Below are 26,808 nucleotides of genomic sequence, written 5' to 3'. Positions count from 1 at the left end.
GGCACCGGTTTGATCTTCAGCCCGGCACAGTGGGTTAAGGATCCAGTGTTGCTGCAGCTGTGGCACAGGCTGCAACTCTGGCTTGGATCTGATTCCCTGCCCAAGAATTTCCACATAGTGCAGCTGAAAAAAAATTATTCCATCAAAATTTTAATCTTATTTTAATTACATCTATATTTTATTATTATCAAATATTTTCTAAATAATTTTTGGGTGTTTTGTGAGTACATTTTATTTGGAAAACTAGCATTTAAAAATACATATTTTTCCAGGAGTTCCCGTCGTGGCGCAGTGGTTAATGAATCCGACTAGGAACCATGAGGTTGCAGGTTCGGTCCCTGCCCTTGCTCAGTGGGTTAACGATCCGGCGTTGCCGTGAGCTGTGGTGTAGGTTGCAGACGCGGCTCGGATCCTGCGTTGCTGTGGCTCTGGCGTAGGCTAGTGGCTACAGCTCCGATTAGACCCCTAGCCTGGGAATCTCCATATGCCGCTGGAGCGGCCCAAGAAATAGCAAAAAAAGACAAAAAAATTAAAAAATTAAAAAAATAAATAAATAAATAAAAATAAAAATAAAAATACATATTTTTCCAAATAATAGGGAAGTTTTACCCTCTTTACAATTTATCTGGAAGGCCAAATTTGCAAAGTAAATCTCCCATCAATATTATTTTTTGGTTAAAAAATATTGTAAAGTATTTCAGCTTTACTGAAATATAACTGACATATAACTCAATTCACCCCTTTAAAGTGTATAATTTGACAGTTTAAAGTAGATTCATGGGGGCATTCAACCACAGTTAATTCTAGAATGTTTTTACCCCCCCCCAATAAGATACTCTATAGCTAACTTTTAGCTATAATTCCCAATCCTATAGTTCTCCCTATACTGAATATTTCATGTCAATAGCCTTGTATAATATGTAATCTTCTGTGGCTGACTTCTCACACTTAGCATCTTTTCAAAGTTTCTTCATGTTGTAGCATATAGCAGCATTTCATTCCTTCTTATAGCCAAATAAAGTCTTTGTATGGCTACAGCCCATTTTATTTGTCATCAGTTGAATAGACATTTATTTCCACTGTTGGCCATTATGAATAACACTACTATGAATAAGTAGTAGAATAAGTCATGTAAAGTTTTCATTTCTCTTGGGTATCTACCCAGGAATGGAGTTGCTGGGTCATGTGGTAATTCTGTTTAATTTTTTTGAGGAATTGTCAATTGTTTTCCAAAGTGGCTGCATATCTTTTTCATTCTTACCAACAACATACGAGGGCTCTAATTTCTCCATACACTCATCAAAACTTGTTACTGTCTTGTATTTTGTAATAGTCATCTAGTGGGTTGAAAGCGGTATCTTACTGTGGTTTGGACTTGCATTTCCCTAATGACTAATGATGTTGAATATATTTTCATGTGCTTATTGCCCATTTGTATACATTCCTTGGAAAAATATCTGTTCCTAACTTTTGCCTATTTATAAACTGGATTATTTATCTTTTTGTCATTGTTATTGAGTTGTAAATCTTCTTTATGGATCCTGGATATTTAACCCATATCAGATATGTGATATACAAATATTCCCTCTCATTCTGATTGTCTTTTTACCTTCTTGATGATATCCTTCAAAACACAAATGTTTTTAATTTTCATTATGTCTAATCACCTATTCTTCCTTCAGGTGCTTGTGCTTTTTATGGCATGTTTAAGAAACTGCGCCTAATTCAAAGTCATAAAGATTTACACCTATGTTTTCTTCTAACAGCTTTAGTTTTAGCTCTTACATTTAGGTTTCTCATCAACCTGAATGAATTTTTGTATATGGTGTAAAGCAGATATCCAACTTAACTCCTTTGCATGTGGTTAAACAGTTGTTCCAGCACCACTGGTTGAAAAGACTTTTTTTTTTTCCTTTTGAATGTTCTTGACCGCCTTATCAAAAATCAATTCCTTTTAAATGTATGCACTGATTCTGGACTCTCATCTCTATTCCATAGATTTGGAATCTGTTCCACAGATTTTCTATCCTTGTGCCAGTAACACACAGTCATGAATTCAGGAGATTTCTAATAAGTTTTAAAATTGGAAAGTTGAATCTTCCAACTTTGTTTTCCTTTTTCAAGATTGTTTTGGGTCCCGCACACTTTCATCGGAATTTTAAGATCATCTTGTCAATTTCAGAAAAAGAAAATCCAGCTGAGTTTTTAGTAGGGCCTATAATGAATCTGTAAGTCAATCTGTACTAAAATAAATTGTTTGTACATAACCTTCATTCATTTTCCCATTATGTCATATACATCATTCTCTTAATGATCTGTAGCATTTCATAAATGCTGGATAATCCTTTACTGATTACTTGTTTTGACACTATCTTCTACTGGTCTGTGCCTTATATTTGTTTATAATAATTTTAGTCATATGGAAATTATTGTTTTAATGTGCTCAAATGTGTCAATCTTCTCCTACTTTATTTTGCTTCTTATGGCCACACCCCTGGTATATGGAGGTTCCCAGGCTAGGGGTGCAATCGGAGCTACAGCTGCTGGCCTATGCCACAGCCACAGCAATGTGGGATCCGAGCCCCATCTGTAACCTACACTACAGCTTACAGCAACACCAGATTCTTAACCCACTGAGTGAAGCCAGGGATCAAATTGGCAGCCTCATGGTTCCTAGTTGCATTCGTTTGCACTGTGCCACGACAGGAACACCTTCTCCTTTTATGATTTGTTCTTTAAACCTCGCTTAAGAAAATATTTCTTAGACCTATGTCATAAAAATATTTTCCTATTCTATCTCCTGAAAGTTTTATGGTTTTCTTTTCACATTTAGGTTTTATTCCATTTGGGATTTGTTGTTACGGATGTGAAGGATGTGTCAAACTTTACTTCTTTTTAATGTAGAGGTAACTGTTCAAGCATCATTTATTCATAAGCTCATTCTTTCCCTGACAGATTTCCCACACCTTCTATGTCTCTCTGTAAAATTTAATCATTTCTAGTTTAATTTCACTAAGATATAATCTTTTTCTTTTTCTTTTTCTTTTCTTTTTTTTTTTTTTGGTCTTTTTAGGGCCACGCCCATGGCATATGCAGATTCTCAGGCAAGGGGCCCAATGGGAGCCACAGCCACTGGCCTACACCACAGCGGACAGCAGCACCAGACCCGAGCCGCATCCATGACCTATGCTGCAGCTTGCCACAACACCAGATCCTTTAACCCACTGAGTGAGGCCAGGGATTGAACCTGCATCCTCATGAATACTAGTCAGGTTCTTAAGCTGCTGAGCTACAATGAGAACTCCATATATAATCTTCATTATTTCATTCTTTTGAAATTTGTTGAGGCTTATTTTATGGCCCATAATATCATCAGTTTTGGGAAATGCAACATGGGCACTTGAAATAACCTGTACCCAGCTGCTACCATATATGCTATTTTATATATATATCAATGGGGTCAGTTGTTAAATGTGTTATTCAAATCTGCTGGCTATGTATTGATATTACTTTTGTCTGATTATTTATCAGTTAGAGAAGTCTGTTAAAATCTCTTATCACATGATTGCAGTACACTATAAATGTATTATAATTCATTTAGTTAAAAAAAACTCCCATCACAATAGACTTGTACATTTCCCTTGAGATATTTCTATATATTTCTGCTTTGTTTGTTTTTATGCATTTCAAGATTTTATGTACATCACAATATACAATCATTATATTTTGTTGAATTGTTTAAAAATTATTTCTAATGTTTTTGTTGAATTAACTTCTATAATTTTATAACTTTTACAATTGTGAAATTCCCTTTTTATCTCTAGTAACATATTTTTTCTTCAAAGTCTGCTGTGTTTCAGATAACACAAGTACTCCAGTTTGTCTTTCTTTACTTTTGGGGGGATAGTATTTGTATGATGTATATTTTCCAGTCTGTGATCTCTGCCTTTTAACTGAAAGAGTTAATTCATTTATATTTAATATAATTATAAACTTACATTTAAATTTACCATCTAATTATTTTTTAAATTTTATTCTGTCTACCTTCTCTCTCTCTCTATTTTTTTCCAGCTGTCCTGCACATAAGGGCATACGGAGTTCCCAGACCATGGATCGAATCCAAGTCAGAGTTGCAACCTATGCCACAACTACAGCAATGCTGGACCCTTAACCTACTCTGCTGGGCCAGGGATTGAACTCTCATCCCTGCTGCTGTAGAGACAGCATTGATCCTGTTGAGCTATGGCAGCAACTCCTTCTTCTCTCTTTTATTGCATTCATTTAAACTGTTTGCTTTATATAATTTCATTTTCCCCATTTATTAGCTTGTTGGTTATACACTTTTTTTTTTTTTTTGCCACACCAACAGCATATGGAAGTTCCTGGGCCATGGATTGAATCCAAGCCACACCTGCAACCTACACCACAGCTGCAGTAGTGCCCAATCCTTAACCCACTGGGCCGGGCCAGGGGTTGAACACCCCGCTCCCCCCACCCCCCAACCAGAGAGACAGCGCTGGATCCTTAACCTGCTGAGCCACCATGGGAACTCCATTTATACACTGTTTTTTTAACTGAATAAATTCTTGAATTCCAACACAGAACTACTAAATCAGAAACTGAGGTGGAATTTCTGATTTAGTGGGTACAGGATGGGATTTAAGAATGGGCATTTCCAATGAGTTCATAGATGTGCTGATGCTTCTCATCCACTGACCACACTTTGAGAACCAATGGTTTGGAGGAAGAAATTGACTAGATATAGATTAGTAAAGAGATACTGTAACAATCAAAGCAAATGATAATGTCTAGGACAGTGGTAGTGAAAATTGAAAAAGTAGTAATACCAGAGAATAATAATACCATTGATAGAAACAAAAGATCCCAGAAAAGAAGTTTTAGAGATAAAGATGATTTTTCTCTTGCCATTTTTAATCCTTGTTAATAGAGAAAACACAAGGCACTTAGAATAGAATATTTAACTCTCATTAAACAGTATTATCTGGTTTGCTATTCTTTAGAACTATTTTAAAATAAAGTTGTGCCAATGAAGACAATTATATAAATACATCTATTACGCAGAAAAAACTGGATTAAACTTCTAGGATTTAGATTTTAATTTCCTAAGATTTAATTTCCTCTAATGAGATATAACATCAATATACGTTGCTTCAAATCTGTTAGATCATAACTAGTAAACTAGACATTGGATAAGGTTTCAAAGTTTTTTTAGTCTACTGCATCAGTTAGATGAATGGCACAGAAGAATTAGAATGGATATTTCTTCACACGTGCTTCAGTATACGGAGACTTTCTAATGACCCGATCTGCTGGATTCTGCTACACGACCAAGCAAATAAATGAAATAAATCTGCTTGTACTAGTTTATTTACAAAAATGGTCATAAATTTAAATAATGTAATAAACACATGGTTTTTGATTTTATAAGATGAGTTATTTTATTTTTGCTTTTTAGGGCCGCACTCGCGGCATATGGAGGTTCCCAGGCCAGGGGTCGAATAGGAGCTACAGCTGCTGGCCTACACCACAGCCACAGAAACATGGGATCCGAGCCGCATCTGCAGCCTATACCACAGTTCGTGGCAATGCCGGATTCTTACCCTACTGAGTGAGGACAGGGATTAAACCCGCAACCTCATGGTTCCTAGTTGGATTTGTTTCTGCTATGCCACGATGAGAACTCTAAGACTAGTTATTTTAAAAGAGGCTATTACTACAATTCAGAAGTACAAAATTTTACACATTGGGTTATGTGCCCTAGAGAATACCAAAGGCACAGCATGAGGCATGGTTAGAAACATATGTAAGATAAAAAACCATTCTGTTCAGTATTTTACTGTGAGTACTTATAGTAATTATAAACACACTGTTTAGGAACTCAACTGAATATGAAATTCCACTAAAGAATGAAAAAAAAGTTTTTAACCCAAGGTAAATAAAACTTGACATCTCATTCATAAATGAGTACCAAAAACATTGTGGGTGAACAAAATCGACAACTTATAAAAAAAAAAGCTTTACAATTCTGAGGCAAGTTTGTGATAAAACATACGTATTTTTTCCCCGACTGTAACTAAAATATATTGTAACAATACAATTGTAAAAGTAAAAAAGTTTCTGATTAGTGTTTGAGATACATAATTTTGGGGGTTCTTACAAATAAATGAGATATTCATAAATAGCATCCATGGAGTTCCTGTTGCGGCTCAGCAGGTTAAGAAGCCAAGAGAGTGTCTATGAGGATGAGGGCTCAATCCCTGGACTTGCTCAGTGGGTTAAGGATCCAGTGTTGCCGCAAGCTGAGGCGTAGGTCACAAATGTGGTTTGGATCCCAAGTTGCCATGGCTGTGGTGCAGGCCTGCAGCTGCAGCTCTGATTCAACCCCTAGCTGGGTAACTTCCATATGCTGCAGGTACAGCCTTAAAAAGAAAAGAAAAACAGCATCCACAAACGGATGTCAGAGATGGACTGCACAAGTATTCTCAGACTGGAAGATCCTAACAGCCTGCAGATTAGAGTGTTTCTAAAGAGCTGTAATACAGGTGGATATTATCTGACCAAGTTTTAAAATATCTAATCACAATAGTCACCTACTCAAAAGCCCTCTTTGTCTTCTATATTCATTTCCTATTGCTTCTGTAACACAAATTTCATGGCTTAAAATAACACAAATTTATTATCTTATAATTCTGGAGGTCAGAATGCCCAAACAGGTCTCACTGAGCTAAAATCCAGACACTAGCTGGGCTGCATTTCTTTCTGGAGGCTCTAAGGGAGAATCCATTTTCTTCTTGCCTTTTCCCACTTCGTGGAAAATTCTGCACTCTTTGAATCATGGCCTCCTGTATTCACAGCTGTCAACAGTCAGTTGAGTCCTTCCCAAATTGTATCACTCTGATCTCTTCTTTCACATTTAAGGACCCTTGTGATTATACTCAGCCCAGAAGGGTAATCTCTCTATTTTAAGGTGAGCTGATTAGCAACCTTAAGTCCACCTGCAACCTAATTTGCTTCTGCTGTGTAACATAAGATACACACAGGTTCTGGGGATTAGGATGTAGACCCCTTTGGCAGGGGCATCATTCTTCCCACCAAGGCTTTCCAGTGTCCACCAAACCCATCCTATCTGTCAAGAACCTGGACATTATCCACGCCGATTTACTCTCCTGCCCTACCCCCAGGGCTCCACTCTTTGTTCACTGTGTTCCAGCCACACCAGTCTATCTGCTGATCCCCCAACATGCCGCATACTCCACAGCTCCACAACTTTCTCCTGGCCTCTTCTTTTCCTTGATGTTCTCCTCATTCCTTCTCGCCTTTCCTCCCAAGATGAAAATTCTATTCATTCTCAAAATTCATTCATTCTCCAGAAAGCCTTTCCCCTAGCCATTCCACTGTAGGTGTTCAAGTCATATATTGTTGGTACCTCCCTGTAGAACTTGGTGTTTTGCCTTGATAGTTATTTGTGGTGGTTTTTGTTTGTTTGTTTGTTTGTTTTGGTCTTTTTGCTTTTCTAGGGCCGCTCCCGCGGCATATGGAGATTCCCCGGCTAGGGGTCTAATCAGAGCTGTAGCCGCTGGCCCACACCAGAGCCACAGCAACTCGGGATCTGAGCCGCATCTGCGACCTACACCACAGCTCACGGCAACGCCAGATCCTTAACCCACTGAGCAAGGCCAGGGATCGAACCTGCAACCTCATGGTTCCTAGTCAGATTCGTTAACCACTGCACCATGACGGGAACTCCAGTTATTTGTATTCTTATCTCTTCTGCCAGATAAGGATCACCTCGAGTGGCGGAAACACAAGGATTCATCTTCACTTGTGTGTCAGGTAGACCTATCTAAACCTGAACCCCCGCTTTTCAGGCACACTCCTAAGTTACTTCTCCTCCAGTTTTCTTAATAAAATCATTCCCCTTCACCCAGCTGTGCTTGCCACAAACCTTGGAGCCATCCTCGATTCTTTCCCTCATTCCTCACATCCAATCTACCAGGGGACTTAATCAGCGCTACCCTGGATCTAAGTCACCATTACTTGGACTCCTTGTTTCCAATCTTGCCTCTGGTCATCTCACCCTGCACAAGTGAACATCCCTGGATGCTCACACACACAAATCCCATTTTCATCTCTGTGGCCAGAGGGATTGTTTACTTTTTTTTTTTTTTTTTGGTCTTTTTTTAGGGCCACACCCTAGCCACGGCAATGCGGGATCCGAGCCCCATCTGTAACCTACACCACAGCTCACGGAAATGGCGGATCCTTAACCCACTGAACAGGGCCAGGGATCGAACCCCTGTCCTCATGGATGCTAGTCGGGTTCGTTACCACTGAGCCACAATGAGAACTTCATTTTTTAAAAGTCCAAGTCTGATTATATCTCAGACTTGCTTAATGTCAGATAGCTTACCATCATGCTTATCCTAGAATCCAAGGTCCTTATAATGTTCAATAAGGCCCTAGCCTCATCTCCCATTTTTCTCTGCCTGCTTCATCCTCAGGGATTCTCACACAGGCCTGGCTGTCACTTGCCTCAGGGCCTTTGCACTTGCTGTTTCCTCAGCCTGTGGAACACTTTTTCTCTGGGTAGCTGTGTGGTTTATTCCTCTGTGTCCCTTAGACCACTGATCATCCTCTCATGTTCTCTGGGTCTCTGTAGAAACATCACTTCATCACTACCTTCCCTGACCATCCTATGCAAAAGAGCAGCCCTTCATTCCTTCTGTTACTGTCTATACCTTCACTCTGTTTGAATTTTCTATACACATCTATCACTATATGACACTATATTGTAAGACTATTTCTTGTCTCTCTCCATCAAAATGTAAGCTCCATGAGGGCAGAGAATTTGTTTTGATCTCTAGATCCAACACACATAACACAAAGTAGGCATTTAATAAATATCTGGTAAATGACTGAACTCATCTGTGTATGTTCTCCTGTTTCTTTTTCTTTTTTCTTTCTTTCTTTTTTTTTGGTCTTTTTGCCTTTTCTAGGGCCGCTCCCATGGCATATGGAGGTTCCCAGGCTAGGGGTCCAATCAGAGCTGTAGCTGCTGTCCTACACCAGAGCCACAGCAATGTGGGATCTGAGCCACGTCTGTGACCTACACCGCAGCTCACGGCAATGCCAGATCCTTAACCCACTGAGCAAGACCAGGGATCAAACCCACAACCTCATGGTACCTAGTTGGATTCATTAACCACCGTGCCACGATGGGAACTCCTGTCCTCCTGTTTCTTAACCAGTTCTTTGGTCAGAATAGATGCTGAAAAAGTATTAGAAGAACTGAATTTTATGCACATCCTCCAAATTACTTCATATTATCACCAGAGGGAAAAATAACCACAGTAAGCCAATTTTCCATGGAGAAATAAAGATTGCAGAAAAGTTGTCACAATTCAGATTAGCCTTTGATTACTTAATTTTGATATGCTGGATCTCCCTAGAGCACAAAGTACATCACACTGAATAGTTAATGTTCAAGAATGGAGTTCAGAAATTAATCTCAATTAATCTACACAGGGAATGTCTGAATGTCTGTGTGTCAGGGGGTGGGGGGCCCCCCCTACACTTATATAAATGTGAAGGATACCAAGACAGTGACTAGGCCACAAAAATACCCTGTGGTAGTTACATCCAATTTCAAGGGATACATTTAAATCCTGAAGCTGTTTCCTGTTCTTGCCTAAGTTTTTCTGCTCTTTAATGCATTTCTCTTAGTTTTATAGCAGTACTGGTTTCTTAAAAACAAACTCTTGTCCTCCGTTTCCAGGTTTTTCATATCAGAGAAAAAAAAATCAAAACAAAAATAAAACATACAGCTTCTAACCACCTACTCTTTCTTGTTCCATATACAAGAGGCAGGTTTTAAAAATTCATCTTTTCTTTGCCATCCAATGTATACAACAAGGCAAAGAGCAAATGCCTGGAACTGCATAAGTTCATTTCATTTACATTAAACCAATTTTAAATGTTTGGAACTGCATGAGTTCATTTCATTTGCATTAAACAAATTTTAAATGATTCTCTTCTTTCAGAATTGCTTTGAGGAGTTCCCGTCATGGCTCAGAGGTTAACGAATTTGACTAGGAACCATGAGGTTGTGGGTTCGATCCCTGGCCTTGCTCAGTGGGTTAAGGATCGAGCGTTGCCATGATCTATGCTGTAGGTTGTAGACTCGGCTCAGATCCCGCGTTGCTGTGGCTCTGGCGTAGGCCGGCAGCTACAGCTCTAATTAGACCCCTAGCCTGGGAACCTCCATATGCCACGGGAGTGGGCCTAGAAAAGGCAAAAAGACAAAAAAAAAAAAAAAAAATTGCTTTGAGTCCCTACTTTGAGTTCCCTCTGTTTAGGAGCATCAGAAACATCATTTAACCTAAACAAACAAATATTAATCACAATGAATCCTTTGGGTTCTTATTTCACTTTTCTTGCACACAGATGAGTACATTTTCTAAGCCAGTGGGTTTTGTTTTTTTTTTTTTTTTAACTGTTTCTACAGATTAGAATCACTTGCAGAGCTTTTTAAAAAAACACCAATGACGCCTAGGACTCACCCAAAACCAAATGTGAATTTCCTAAGCCTGGACCCAGGCATGAGAATTTCCTTTTAAAGTTCCCTCAGTCATTCGAATGTATGGCCATGGTTGGGAACCAAAACTCTTAGCACATAAAACTGTGAGTTACAAAGAGAGAATGCAGTGATGAGAATAGTAGCCAGAGGAAGCTGACTCCAAATTTAGATTTTGCTGTGGTCAATTCAAAGAACAGATCCTTGCCCTGTAGATAATTAGGACTTGATAATGAGGATAATTGACTTCAGTACTTTATTACATGACTGGATACAGTGACTGCTTTAGAAACAAGAATCTGATTCAAAACATAGATAAGTTGAATAGCACTTAAAGATATTTTAAAGAAACTCTTAGCCAAAGATCAAATTTATTCACACTATCTTCTTTAGGTATAAGAAGTTATATGTTTGCAATATCCTTTCCCCTTCCCTGCTTTTTAATGGAACTACTGCAGCAAACCCAAGGGAGGAGAGAAAGTTCTTGTTCTCTTTTTCTAAGAAGGGGTTTCTCATATGGCTTCTTGTGGGAGTGGGACATGAAGAAATGAAGGGTGAAGGTAATTAGGATCCATGATACTAGGGAATCTAGACGTTGTACAAAAGGAGTGGGTAGGGGACTCAAGCTTTCAATAAAGAGATAAGGTCTAGGTAGCCAAGATGCAACAGCAGTGGGCAATGGGTTTCCCCTACTTGCAAGCACACTGTGGAAACATTCTGCTTAGGTATGGGACTCTGGTACAATATTTTGGTTACGCTGAATTTTTCCATCACTAATTGCTTACAAGAATTTCCAAATTGAGTACTTAATTGCTCAAAAGTGGAAAGGTGACTGCAAAAGAACACACTTATGTTCTATAAACGCTACAAGGCAATCATAATTTGGATAAAGAGACACACTGCTTTGGCTGAGGAAATCTTGAATAAATTGAGTATGCTGTTCGTCATTTTCTGTAACATTAACGTAGCTTTCTCCAGTTCTGTCATTTCGTGAATATTTTACTTTATAAAATCTTATTTTGTCCAGATACATCTTCAAAATGATTGGTGCCAGGATCCAAATTGGCACTAGAAGAAAACTAATAATTTGCAACAAAAAGAGAGAGAGATCAAATCCCAGGATTACATAAAGCATTACCACTTCTTACAAGTGATTTAAAAGTCTATGTCCTAATGATCCCAATTTACATTTTTGCCAGCTTCTTAAAAATTGCCTGGGAATTGCAAAGCAGTTTTTATGTAGTAAATTCTATCTTCTCAATGTCTTGACTAGGTATTAGCCACTTACTGACACATGTTTATGTACCTTATTAGCACCTGAACCAACTAATTAAACTAATTAGTAATGTTTCACCAATTATAACGCCACTCTCTAAATGATTAACTACCATATATTTTAAATCACTATTTAAATCACTATTACTGCTTGGCACCTTTCTTTTATACTAATGGCTTAATCTTGAAAAAAGGTGATGTTTCTAAAACCTTGTAATTTATCTTGAAATTCCTGAGCATTGAACAGATTTTGTTAACAACATTCGAGACATTATTGCTGCTTCTTCAAGACTTTGAACATTATCTAAATTCTGTATTTCTATATTACCTGCTTATAAGCTGTCTTTATTTTTAAGGTGAATGACTATTCCTTTGTCATCTTTTTAAAGAAAAGTCATTTTGTTTAAAGGAATTAGCTTTTTAAAAGTTCCCAATTCAAGAATTTACTGTTTAGGAGACAAGACCAGGAGTTTTACTTTTAAAACACTGATACAGAATTTTTTCTTTTGAATGATTATAATTATATCCCGTCACATTTAACAGAAAGTTTTCCTAGGTACAAAAGACTAATTAATCCCCTTTCAGATTGTTTTCTTGCTTGATCTTCAACCCGTGCTCTCACAAAGAGGGAAAATGTCAGTAACTTTAAAGACCAAGTCAGTAACTTTTAAGAGCAAAAAAGACCAAGAGAGGGGGAGAAAAAGAGAGGAAAAAAAAGAAAGGAAATCTTTCTTGCAAAACCAGGAGGAGTACTACAAAGCTCAATTAGTTCACAGACTGAGGACATTGCTTTTTATAAGTTTCTTCTCCACTGGGAACAGTTTTCTGAGTCTCCCTCTCTCTGCTCTCCATCCCCGGAGTCCTAACCAGGTTTTTCCTTTTTCGCTTGTGAGAACGAAAAAGTTACCAAGGAAGGAATATTCGGTACATTTCACGGAGGGTTTTCTATTTTCAGTAAGTTTTACCGTTCCGCAGATGGCTCCCAACTGTCCCTAGACGCACAGAGTCACTAGGCTCCCTCTAGAGAATCTATTTCATGAAAACTAGGAGTCCGCTGTACCCGCCCTAAGTGAAGCCATAAAGAATTTCGCATTAGATTCCACTTCGTGTGTCGACCCACGAAAGCCCATCTTTGGACCCCAAGTTAAAAACGCCTGGCTAGAGTCAAAAGGCAAGGAAACCTCTAACATCTTTCAAGGGGCTAAAAGACCCCCTAGACGTTCTAAGGCGAATTCTAGACTCGGCCAGTGGAAGCTCGGACCTTGACCATGCGCCGGGAGTAGGTAGCTACGCACTGGCTTTAATCGGAGGGAAAGTTAACTTTCGGCTCCTTGCATTTCTCCGAAGCCTGTCCTGCAGGCGCCGAACCTAAGCTGGGCCAAGGCCTCAGAATCTGAGACCAGGCAAGACAGGTGTGTAAAGAAAGCCTCCGAGCACCAAGGGTCGCCGCACGCACACAAACCCTCCTGAAGGACCGGAAGCCCTGGGGGGGGGGGGGGCTCTCCAACGTACTTACTCTCTGAGGTATAGCCTGCGGCGCTTTGTCGCCGGCTGGTAACGCCAGCACACTGCGAGCCACCTCGCTCAGGGTTTAACACTGAAGCTCCCCCAAACCTCAAGATCTCCGTAGGAGCGAGGCATTTCTCGCCGGGCGTCCTTACCTTGGGGTTGGTCAGGAGCTGGTGCTCGTCGCTGTGCAGTAGCGCCCTGGAGTTAGACTCGGAGTTGTTCACGTAGACCTGGACGCACGGGTACTGCGAGGTGCCCCTGCAGTCGGCGCCACAGGTGAAGGTGCACTCGAACACCTCGCCGATCTGCTGCACCGACAGCACCGTGCAGTTGGCCGCCGTGGCTTGCAGATCCTGCAGCGCGGCACTGAGCCAGCAGAAGCCGAAGATAAAGAGCGACACGACGCCGGAGATGATGAGAAACAAGCCGAGCCGGATGCTCTTGTCCTCGGCTTCCGTGTACTCGTAAGCCACCCGGAGCTTCGCCATCGCCCCCCACTCCCGGCGGCGGGCACGCTCCCCCCGCCCCCTCCCGCCCCGGCTCCGAGCCTGACTGCCTCTGGCGGGAGGAGCTGCCGCCGCGCGACAGCAGGGGAGTGGGCGGCCAGGGGGAGCGCGCGAGAACAAAGGGGCTGAGGCCGGCGACGCCCCCGGCGGCGGCAGCGCCCCCCACCCCCCCACCCCGCCGCCGCCCGGGCCCGGGAGGCTCGCGGTGCGGTCGCGGCTTCAGAGCCTCCTGCACCCTCGGGCGCCAGGAGCGCACGGGCGGCTCCTGCCTCCAGCGCCCCCTGCCAGCCTCCGCCCCCGCGCTTTCCCCGCCTCCCCCACCCCGCCTCCTCTCGCCCGGTATCTCCCGGTCTCCATCTCCCGCCTGCAGCTGCTCCGCGGACCTGCGGGGCAGCTGCCCCAAGGGCAGGAACGTCAGGGCTGAGGTGAACCCGGGGCTCCTCCGGGCGGGAGGCAGCTCCGTCGGGCCCCACCCGCCGCCGACCTGGGCCCTCCCGCCCCGCCCAGGGGCGTCTCCCGTGGGCAAGGGAGAGTCGAGCACCCGGGATAGCGGTGGCTGGTGCTTGGGATCCTCGTTAAATGCCCTTGGAGGGACATTCGCGATGAAAGCTTAGGATTAATGTAATTTAACCAACGTGAAAGTTTAAAAAACAAAAACAAAACAACAAAAAATGAGGGAGACGATGTAGTGCAAGTGGAGCGGCGGGAATTTTGAACGCCAAACGGGGACTGGTCAGCCAGCAGGGAGAGTGAGCCCGCAGCCGGGAGGTGGGCGCTCCAGGGGTAATGGGCCGCCCGGACCACGCTGACTTGGGTGGGAGCTCCCAGGCAAGCGGCCAGCTCTGGGGCGCGCCGCGAGGGGATCCAGCTGCCAGTTCCCACGCTTGGGGCGGGCGCGCGCGCGGCGGAGCGGGAGGCGTGACCCGCCGCCGCGCCCTCCCCGGCCCCCCACCTCCGGCGAGCGCGGTGATCGTCAGGCCGCAGGGTCCCGGAGCTCCCAACCGCCCCGGCGCAGCACGCGCCCCCTGTCCGCAGCCCGGCCCGGAGGGCGGCGGGAGAGGAGTGAAACAGGCTGAGTCAGACAGAGTTTGTGGTGGAGGCAACGCACGTGGGAGCAGGAGCCTGAGACTGGGAAGACCCAGGAAACTCGCTTCCTGGGTTTGGGTGGACCTTGCGGCAACTTAAGCCTCCGGCTGCGGGGTCCACCCCTACTCGATTTGCCCGAGGTTGGGGCTGATTGAGTAGGGGCCGAAGGAAACAGGTTCAGAGGCTTGCAGCCCTGGAAGGAGACATCCCACATTCCCCATCCGGGCTTCCCCTCGCTCCTGGCCTCCCCAAAACAGAACCTCTCTGTTCTGTCTCCCTCCTTAGGAGTCTTGCCACCTTTGGCCCATCTCGGAATTTGTAGATGAGCTTTCCGGGAGCGCTGTGCAAGGCGATAGCGGCGTGCAGACCCACTTTGGGACAGGTACTGTTTCTGGAGCTTCATTCTGCTCTTCATTTTTCCCGATGGTCCCCTCCACCCCCACCTCCCCACCTCGCCCGTGCATACCCTTCAGCTTCTATTCTTTTCGTGACCTTCAAAAATGAAAAAGTTAAGATTATCTTTCTCCAAACTGCACTTCTGTCAAAAATCAAACTTGGAGAACTATTTCGATTTAAATGTTGAAGAATCAGAATGTTCACTTCTTTCCAAATATATGAACATATCCTTTTCTTGACTTGCAAGTCGCAAATGAATATACTCTTAATTAAATTCAGTTATGTTTTTGATGAATATGGAAACACCAAATCATGGAATTCTTGATTTTCCTTCTTGGATTTCAAATGTCACTTAACCGGTATTGTACCTTTCACCTGCAGTCCTGTTGTTCTGTAGTGCTCATTTATGCGGTAGCTAACTGTATTTCCAAGCAAGAGGTAAAGCAGGTTTAATTACAGGAAGACCCTAAGTGTTTTTCTAAATAAATTAAGAAGATGCAGGGTTTGGAAAACTTCCAGACCAAGAGGACACTTTGTACTTTCATACCTTTTAGTTTCTGAGGGACTAGATTTCTTTCCTTCTTTACCTAGGAATTATTTTCTTCCCTTTTTGTTGGCATAAAGACAGTCGTTAGTGATTATACACACTATCTGAAAGGGAAAGTGAGCTTAATAGTTGAAGCAGCTTAACGTGAGATCACAGATTTTTAGCGTGAATCGTTTTCCTACAGCAGGTTATAATAATCTTCCTTTTCAAGAACCCTAAAGCCAATCGTAGATCTGAGGTAATGGTGAGCAAATAAGATCCAATTATTCTAGCTCTAATACGCTGAGCAACTTAACCTTGAGGCAGAATCAATTCCTGTAGGGCTTATAAAACATAGGGATGGAGGTGTCTAAAAATAATTTAATGAATATGATTCATTTTTCAATGATTCTAGAGCTCAAAGAGTTCTGTGAATGAACCCTTTGCCTCAAAACTGAAACAAGATGGTCTTCTAAGTATAGAGAACAAATATCAGAAAATTCTTTCTGAATTTAACCTAAATTCTTAAGAGCTTTTAAATCCATTTTTTTCAAGTTCTGCATTTAGTCAGTTTCCTTTAATTATTCAAAAAGTATTTGAAGAAACTGTTGGCATCTAGCCTTATGTTCGTTAAACATTTACTTTTCTCCTCTTATTTCCCATTTTTAAATGAGCTTGCTTCTCTTCTGAACCTTTCATTATTTCACATACTTCTTACTGAAAATCGAACATATCAAAAGACTTTCCTAAATTTCTTTGTTATCTTTAGGGGAACACTGCATTTGTTATTAATTTCACTTGAGGTGGGGCTGCCTTTTCACATTCCCAAGGAAGACTGGATGTGTCAGCCCTTCAGTATCTGAAAACAGGTCACCAATTGACTTTCTTAAGTTAGAATGTAGTAAGAACCTTTGGGATGTCAGAGATGCTAAGCGCTGAGGTCACTGAGCATTTTGTTTCTTGGGGAGGGCAGAGGTGGCACAGGACAAAAAAAAAAAAAAAAAAGCTAGTTTTTTCTTTGCATAGTTGTCCACCAATTAAAATTAAAACAGACCAACTTATTTGATGTGCATCACTGTCTACAGCAATGTTTTCAGGAGAATCATGGCCATGCCTTGTTGAAGCTCTTTCTGAAAGAAAAATAAAGCCTATCTAAACAAGGACATTAAAACCATTGTTATTTATCGTTTGTTGTCATGATCAGTATTCTTCAAGTATATGACTGATGTTAAGGTTGCAATATACAATTTCACATGTAAATATACTTTTGTTAAAAACATTCTAAAAAGAAATACAGTAAGTAGGGTTTTGGTATCCTAGGACTAGAAGGGAATTTGGAGTGTTGGGGAAATGTTTATACATAGTTTTAAAAATTGACACATTCACATTATGAAGTGTTTTAATAACAAGTTGCAATATATAAGCGAGAGAATTAATACTGTATCATCAACTTTTCTCATTAAAATTCACGTTCTGGATAGGTTTTACACATTTGCAACTGGAATAATTAGATAAGAATAAATATGAATGAATGCATGAACAAAAAATATAGAAAATTTTTATCTTTTCTTTTTCATTTAGTTTTATAACTTTAGATTTTGTCATTGCCACAGAAAATTGTTTCCTTTTTATTTAGTCTTAAAACATGCTTATAGTTGTACTAAGTCATTTCTAGCTTGCTGATATATGCTTGGTTGTGACTGTTAAATATGTTATTAGCATCAGAATTTTAAATTTGAAATAAATTTCCTATGTGGCCACTATCTTTTCTAATTATTTTTATTTTTTCTTGTCCATAAACTTTACCTATTGTATTGAGATATAATTATTATTGACAACACTACTTACTATTTCTAGATATTTATAATCATAGTAGAACAGGAAGGGATCTTAAATACTACCTAGTTAAGTATTAAGCAGAAAAGGAAGCATTTTGCAAAGGAAGACTTTGCATTTTGTTTGAAATAGTAAAGAATGATTATTAAAAATATTTTGAACTTTTCAAAGTTCAAATTTGTTTGCATACAGCCTTTATCTTTGCAGTTGAGAAAGAAAAGCAAAAAGCACATATTAGTAAAGTCATAATACTGTACTGGAAGTGCTGGCTGGATTTCTTAAATACTCACCACCTATCAGTCTTCCATGTTAAGAGAAGCGAACCTCTGTGGAAGTTTACATACACATATGTAGGAAATCAGCTTTGAAATTAGAAAGCAAGAAGCCAAGTGGTTTTAATCTCAACTTTAACAGTAAATAGTTGTATATAATTGATGTTTCTTAGATTATCTCTTCCTGCTCATCCAAAAGGGTTGGACTAGAAGATAGTTTTAACATTTTATTCTTTTTATTTCAAGTTGATTTGGTTTTTCCCATGTTCTTCAGAAACTTAGGTATTACTCTCTAATAGCACCTAGTTCTGTTAAAAGATCTTTTAACAATTCCAAAATATGGGAGTTCCCTGGTGGCCTAGCAATTAAAGACCCAGATTTGTCACTGCTGTGGCATGAGTTCCATCTCTGGCGTGGGAACATCCACATGCTGTACAGGTGCATCCCCCCCCAAATAATAATAATTCCAAAATATGGAGAGCACCCTCCTGGTACAGCGACTAACAGGGAGAGCATTTACTCTTTGGAGAAGTGGACCTACATCTACTGAACACCTACTGCAAGCAAATGCTCTAATCTAATCTTCCCATGAGATTAAAAGAAACAAGATAAAGTAATTTTTCCAAGATTACACATATATTGACTATTCCAGATTAAAAGCCCCATTCTTTTTCTACTCTATTATGCCATCTCTAAGAAATTGCTGTATTTAGTTAAAAAAAAAAAGTAGGTAATACAAATGGATTCAAAATATGCTTATATACTTAGGCTTGGTCAAAATCCACATCATGAAGCCTGACTATGAAGGGAGGCAGTGGATAGAGAATGATGGAGCTGATGATTTAATCTGGTCCTTTTATTTAATTTTACTCTGAATCACTTGTGTTGAAAATAACTTTTTTTAGATGCATAGCAAATATAAGTAGTACTGTTTTAGGCAGGAGAGGGAGATTAAGTGTAGTTTTTAGGTTTCAGAGAGGCTTGTTAGAAATTTAAGCTATTCAAAGTAGAAGTAAACACTTCTAGACAACTAAATGTTAATGTAAGTCAATAAATATTTATAGGGTAGAAGAAAAGCTTATCCTTAGCTTAATGCAGGGAATCATCTAATACTTCTAATAATAGTTTTCTTGGTTTTGCTTGGCTATTTCCAGTGATGAAAATTTCATTAACTCTTAATGCTATTCATTTGATTTTTGGACATTTTAAAACATTATGATGTAGTACTTTTTTTTTTTTTTTTTTCCTTTTTATGGCCACACCTGTGGCATATGGAAGTTCTGGGCCAGGGATCAAATCAGAGCTGCAGCTGAGATGAACACCACAGCCACAGTAACACCAGATCCTTAACTCCCTCAGAAGGGCCAGGGATTGAACCTGTATCCTCAGAGACACTGTTATGTTTTTAACCTGCTGAGCTACTCTGATGTAGTACTTTCCTATAAATTGAAATCTGCCTTGCCATAACATCCATGTAAATGTCTTTTCTCCTCTGGTGTTATATAGGTTAAAGATACAAATAACTTCACTTCAGATGTGGGCAGACAACTATTATGTCCTTAGACCTTTTCTTATGCTAATCTTAAATTTCTTCAGTATTCTCTTTTGATACGGTTTAGAAAACTAAGGGTATATATCCTTCCCTCAAAATGCTAAGAAAAATAGGTAATTCAAAGTTGGAAAGGATGTTTTAACATTCTCTAAAGCAAAAGTCTGCACCTTTCTTTTCCGTGTTATTGAGCCTAGAAACATTTCTAGGATGGTGGATTTTGTTGTTTATTAATTAACAGTATCATTGCAAAATGACCTTAGCTTATCTTCATTGGACAGAATTGAGATTTCGAAAAGTGATGTGCGGCTGAACTAACATTCAAATAGTAAATCATTTAGGGTAAGCTGAAAAAAATTATATAAAACTTTTTTTTTTGGCAGTGCCTGTGGAAGCTCCCAGGACAGGGATCGAACCCGTGTCATGGCAGTGACCCAAGCCACTGTAGTGTGACAATGGTGGATCCTTAACCCACTGCATCACAAGAGAATTCCCTATACAACTTTAGATTTTAAAAAAGGGAAACCTGGAAATAACCTTTTGTGAGCAGACTAACATATGACTTGCATTTTTAAAAATTGAGCTATAATATTCACTCAATAAAGGGACATAAATATGTTTTATATTTGAAGAATATTAACCATTTGAAGATAAATTATTTAAAACATTAAAAATTAAAAAAAATCAAACATGTCTGATTCCTAAGAGTGGAAATATTTAACAGCTCAAATTTTCAGACCATTTTTCATGCAACTATTACATATGGTAATTAAAACTACGTCTTAAAATAAAATGTTCAGAATGTAACAGATTTAAAGGTAGCTTCAAAACATTCTGGCTGCCCCAAATCTTTATTTTTATACAAAGGATGAAACTATTTATGTCATTCCTGCATGTAATATTTTCTCGTTGAGCTGTATATTTTTGAATAATCATCGGTGTTCAGTTTAAGTTTTTTCACTCTAAATGAGTATCAATTGGGCTGGTCCTAAGAATAATCAACTATACCCAGCTAGTTGTTGAGATCATAACACCCTTGAAATTTGATGCATTTCTTCCAAAATGTTAAATAACTTTTCATTCCTAAAATTAACTGCAGTATATACTAGAGAATAGATTGGTCTGGAAGAAAAACATCGCTTGTTAAAAGTTTTTAAAATTGAATTATGTAGCCAAAATGCTACTTTGACTAAATACAAATGCAGGTTACCAGAACATTATGTTTTAGAATATGTTGATGAAAATTAATAGACTACCTCTGATTCGTAGTGAATAATTCTGTTTTCCTCACCTAGTGTCTTCAATTGTTGCTTAAAAGGAACTACCACTTGGGGCATAAATAGGGTGTTTTATTTCACCTTCTCTAACAAAAATGGCAAAATATATTTGTGGTGTGGTAGATGTCTATAACGCCTTGGAAATGAAAATTAACATAGTTTATTAGCTGAAGTATTTTGGCAAGTGCCAAGTGGTGGTCTTAAGCTATTAGACTGTGTGATAATTTGGGTTTTCAACAGAGATAAGAAATTATGACAATGAAGATTATCATTGTACATTTTCAAGGAGTCATGTAAATAACTGAGGGAAAACTGTGGCAAACATCTGAAAGTGATTAGCTTTTTAAACCGAATATTGAATTCTTATAAATATATTATTAAAATCTTGTCAGGTCATAATATTTATACAATAGGATGACTGGATTTTTAAAAAAACTTTACAGTTGATGGACATAGAATTGATAATGTACATAGTTGCCCTTAGCAGTTTTTATGCATACAAACTGAAGTGGAAATCTAAGATCTAGCAAAAATATCCCTAGAAGATGCTTTAACAAAAAAAAAAAAAGAAAAGCATCTTTGCTGTTATATTTGGAAATGGACTTAGTTTTCCTCATATTCTGCTCTAATAAATACTATCAATCCCTGGCCTCGCTCAGTGGGTTAAGGATCTGGCGTTGCCCTGAGTTATGATGTAGGTCGCAGACACGGCTCAGATCTGGCGTTGCTGTGGCATAGGCTGGCAGCTGTAGCTCAGTGGACTTGATCCCTAGCCTGGGAACTTCCATATGCCTTGGGTGTGGCCCTAAAAAGACAGATAGATAGATGAATAATAAATAGGCCTAAAAATCCACGTTTTTTTTTTTTTTTTTTTTTTTTTTTTTTTGCTTTTAAGGGCTGCACCCACAGCACATGAAGGTTCCCAGGCTAGGGGTTCAATCGGAGCTACAGCTGATGGCTACAGCAACTCAAGATCCAAGCCGCATCAGGGACTGTCACCACAGCTCACAGCAATGCCGGGTCCTCAACCCACTGAACGAGGCCAGGGATGGAACCCGCAACCTCATGGTTCCTAGTTGGATTCGTTTCCACTGCACCACAATGGGAACTTCTAAAATCGATGTTTCTAACATGCTTCCCAGTAGATTCTCATGCACGTTAAGTTTGAGAATTAGGAGTTCCCGTCGTGGCGCAGTGGTTAACGAATCCGACTAGGAACCATGAGGTTGCGGGTTCGGTCCCTGCCCCTGCTCAGTGGGTTAACGATCCGGCGTTGCCGTGAGCTGTGCTGTAGGTCGCAGACTCGGCTTGGATCCCGAGTTGCTGTGGCTCTGGCGTAGGCCGGTGGCTACAGCTCCGATTCAACCCCTGGCCTGGGAACCTCCATATGCCGCGGGAAGGCCCAAGAAATAGCAACAACAACAAAAAGACAAAAGACAAAAAAAAAAAAAAAAAAGTTTGAGAATTACCTAACTATAAGTTAACTTTGGTGGGTTCCTACAGCTATCTCAATCCAAACTGAACTTGTTATAATCAAATTTAATAACTACTTTTTTGTAAGAAATAGGATTATTGCTTAATCTGACTTTTGTATTCACTACTGTGGCATTGAACAGGAGATCCCACACTAATGCAATGTATAATTTCAAGCTGAAATTCACTTTGAAATTTAAAACTCTCTTCCCTCTTTGAATGCAGAACTACATGCATACAAACATACATACATAAGTCTGGTAAATATACACATACATATGATTTACTATTTGTTGTGCTTTACTAATGTCTTTTATGTTCCTATTCTGAAATTTTTTTTTGAAAAAGAGGTAAGTTGAGTAAAGTTGTCTTAACTCTTTTGATTAAATTTCTTTCCAGAGACATTGCACTAATTGAAAGTAACTTTACCTACGAATCAGCACATTTTAGATTAGGTCAGTGTTTTAAGTATGTTAATTTTTAGCCCTGATAACATATTCTTCAACTTCAGATCAAAAAAAGGATAGGAACATTTATTATTAAAAGAGCTGAAGAGGCCTAGTCTGGAAGTTATCAAATCCAGCATTTTACTCAAAAAGGTAATCTTCTCGAAAGCCATTCTGACAGTCATCTAGTTTCTGCATTTTTGTTGATGGAATCACTTTATGAAGCATTTAATACTATGAGATAGTGCCTTAATATAGAGGACCAAAAATCTGTCTTAACTTCCACCAGCTGGTTGGAGATTTGCATTTAAGTTCTTCCTATATTTGAAGACAGCTGTCAAGTCTCCCCTTACTTGTCTGTTGTCTCTTCTCCAGTCTACATCTCATTAACTCACTTCTTCCCCCACATGGCATCTTTGAAAATGCTATGCATTTTGTAGTTGGTGGCCTGTCATAGTTTAATCGAACTACTTTTCTTCCTTAGTGGTACACAAAATAATGCTGTACCTTAAAAACTGCAGCTGTAGCTCCTATTAAACCCCTAGCCTGGGAACCTCCATGTGCAGAGTGTGGCCCTAAAAAAACAAACAAACAGAAACAAACAAAAAACCTGTTAGCAATTAGGTTGAAGTATCCCACTTCACCTTTTTCAATGACAGAAACTTTCAAAATCATCCAGTTTAACTTATACACAGAATACTGTCCAGCTAGTCTTTCTTCAGTTATGTTGTATGAGGTTGAATTTAGTGCCTTACAAACCAAATCATTTCAAAATCTCAATTACTTGCTACATTTTAATATTGTGCTAAAATCTTTCTTATTGGTGTGGTTCTGCCCTTCAGTTACACAAATGAATTTGTCTGTCTTTGACAACTTTTGAGTTTGATGCTTGAAGATAGACATTCTTTCCAAAGTTGATTCTCTAATGCTAAGCATTGCTTCTTTCTGGGTTGTTTTCAATGGTATTTTAAATTTAATGTATAACGAGGATACTCAAAAACCTACCTCATGCTGCTATGCTCTAGACAGAACACATTAATGCACGTAAAACGCTTAGTATGTTGCTTGGTAGCTAGGAGGCATGCCACATTTTTTTTCTGCCTTCCCAGTCATGGCAGCTCTTAAAATATTGCAGGCTTCCTGTCTCATTCTAAGCATTATACTTTTGTTAACGTTGTAGATAACATAAGTATTTTTGGCAATGAAATTACAATTTATATAATTTACATTGATCTACAAATGAGCCACTCTTAAGCCATAGTGTATTCCACCATCCTTTATTCTTTTAGCAACCAGAGTGCAAAACTAATTATTCTGATGCAATGTATCCTATTTGATGTAACTTAAAAAAAAAAAAAAGAGCTAGATTTAGATTCCAGTTTTGACTTCCAATGTGTTTATTTTCTTCATCTCCTAAATTTGTCACCTAACTTATGGTATGATCTAATTCACTGGTAATGCTAGTGGCAAGGTTCTGTGACACTGAAATATGTCTGACTTATCTCATTTTCCAGACCCCCCCCCCCTTTTGCTTGCTCGTTTGTTTTTATGGCTGTACTCTTGGCATATGGAAGTTCCTGGACCAGGGGTTGAATCAGAGTCACTAGAGTCAAATGCTTAACTCTATGTGCCACAGTGGGAATTCTTTCCAGAGACTTTTAATAGAACCAGTTACTAGGTATTCCTCTGTCTTATTTGTTAAATTATGGTTATGAAAATGTTAAATACATCCCCTTTCTTTACACAAATGCACATTTAGGTTTTTTGTAACTTTTTTTTTTCCCAAATTGATGCTATTAAGCAAATTAAATTAAAACAAACAAGTCCTCCTTTGTAGCCATGTTCAGATGCCAAAGAGTGGAAGAGTTATGGTTTTGGAATCAAGGAGGTTGGAGGAAGGACCAGCTAGAAAGGGCAGAGTGGGAAAAATTTGAACGTTCTGAAAGGTAATGAAAATGCTTCAAAAGATTTTTTTAAAAAATAGAACTATAGCAAACAATAGTAAATTATTTCAAAGCACAATGCTTTAATTTGTACATGTTATTTTCAAATTGAAATTATCAGTTTATATCATTCAACCAACATGTATTTATCAAGCACCTACTTGTGTTCCAAGTTTAGTGGCAAAAAGGAAGACCAGTTAAATGGTTTATATACTGTAAGAATTTAAATAAATTTTCAATTCTTAATTAAAATTTGTTATATCTAAGGAAAACTATCTGTGCAGTGAAAAAAATCCCTGAAGATGGAGTTTATCATATTAAGTGTCACAAGGCATAGAATATATCTGAAACTAAATTAAATCTAAGAAAATATGAAATATTGGTTTAGATCAACTTCTATACATGTATAACCACGTTATAAAACCAAGAACTATAATTGTGTTACATGAAAGAGTTTAATATAGTATTTGAGATTTCGATAGAATTTTAAAACTTGGATTTGAAGTCAAGCGTATGGTAATTTCTATTATTAACAAGTTATTATTTTGATGATTTCAGAAAACCGGAAAGGTGTGTGCTTAAAACTTTGAATATGGCATTAAAACAAAGAACTAGAGCCAAGACAAACCACTAGATATGAGCTATCTTGTTTTCCTGAGTCATTCACACAGTACTAATCACGATGATGGTGACACTTTATACTGTTATGTTTATACTTCTAAGAATAAAGATCTCTTTCCATTTTCTTTTATTCTTTCCACCTGTTTCTTATGATTATGTAGGAAAAGGTACATTTTACCAAGTAAATTATTATGAAAAAAGGTAATGTTTGTTTCTAGGATTTGACTCTAGTTTACCTCAAATGTGGTGTGTTGTGAAGGTTTTTGGCACAAAAGTCAAACTATAATTACGTAAGTGCTCTTTTTTTCCTACAGAAGAGATGCTTTGGTTTAAGTTTGAAAGATTAAAAATCCTCAGAACATAAAAAAACATAAATTTCTTAAGTCACTTTATATTACTGATGTACAAACAAAGCAAGGTCATAAGTGTTTCATTTTCAAACATGATTTGGTAAATGTCAACAACTTTCACTCTTCATAGAAAAATAGGTTAAAAATAAAAATTTAAAGAATCAGAACTCATTATTTTTTTAAAAAAACTTCTATCTCTAGTTCTGCTTTCACAGCTTCAGTCTTCAAACTTTTTAAAATACAGTATTTGTCTCTTTTTTTTTGTCTTTTCTAGGGCTGCTCCCGCGGCATATGGAGCTTCCCAGGCTAGGAGTCTAATCAGAGCTGTAGCCACCAGGCTACACCACAGCCACAGCAACGCGGGATCTGAGCCGTGTCTGCAACCTACACAACAGCTCACAGCAACGCCGGATCCTTAACTCACTGAGCAAGGCCAGGGATTGAACCCGCAACCTCATGGTTTCTAGTCAGATTCTTTAACCACTGCGCCACGATGGGAACTCCCAGTATTTGTCTTTAGATGTAAAAGAAGCCATCAACTTTGTATGAAATACCCAGGCCAGCCAAAAAACTGAAGGGAAAGTCTATCCTACTCCTCTTTGGCTTACTTTAACTTATACATCACTTAAGATATACCTCAAAGGTTTATCAAGAAACTTCTCATATACTTCTCACAAAAGTAATCTGATTGGGTGTCAAGAGTGTTCAAGAAGTTTTATTTCTAACGTTGCCATAATTTAGAAAATAGTTTTCCCTGTTTTGAACTTGGTTAATATTAAGAATGTCTACATTTTAACCTAAATGGTATATGGTTCCATTAAATGACCCATCAAAAGCTGAAAAGAAGACTACTACGTTTTAAATTGTTCAGTCACACCATTCAGTTGTAAAACTTTAAGCTTTTTCCTCTATTTTTCATGTTGAAGAAGTAATTCCACAATTTCAAATCAAAGTCAACACTGCAGTGAGGAGAGCTTTTCTACTTTATTACAAAGAGAAGAAGCCTTTATGTGGTCAGAAAATACAAGATTGATCTTTTTTTCTCTTCCTATGAAACGCTGCTGTTCAAACAGCCAGAGTGAATTGTCTCAGTTCACTTCTTTAAGTCCCATCACATTCACTTGGGTATGGATGTCCTTGGCTGCTGAA

General features: G+C 39.0%; 1 protein-coding gene across 1 annotated transcript in view; it reads right to left on the bottom strand.

Moving 5' to 3' along the window:
* The window catches only part of KCNMB4 (potassium calcium-activated channel subfamily M regulatory beta subunit 4), a 72,252-nt gene extending 58,304 nt beyond the window's left edge, over window positions 1-13,948 (bottom strand). The window contains exon 1 of the mRNA XM_021091986.1: window positions 13,531-13,948. Coding sequence (XP_020947645.1) covers window positions 13,531-13,866 — 336 coding nt within the window. The 5' untranslated portion in view covers window positions 13,867-13,948. The remainder of the gene's footprint in view (window positions 1-13,530) is intronic.

Source organism: Sus scrofa, chromosome 5, assembly GCF_000003025.6.
Source record: "Sus scrofa isolate TJ Tabasco breed Duroc chromosome 5, Sscrofa11.1, whole genome shotgun sequence".
NCBI lineage: Eukaryota > Metazoa > Chordata > Mammalia > Artiodactyla > Suidae > Sus > Sus scrofa.
The sequence above is the reverse complement of the archived record's forward strand: the minus strand, read 5'-3'. Positions and strand labels throughout refer to the sequence as shown.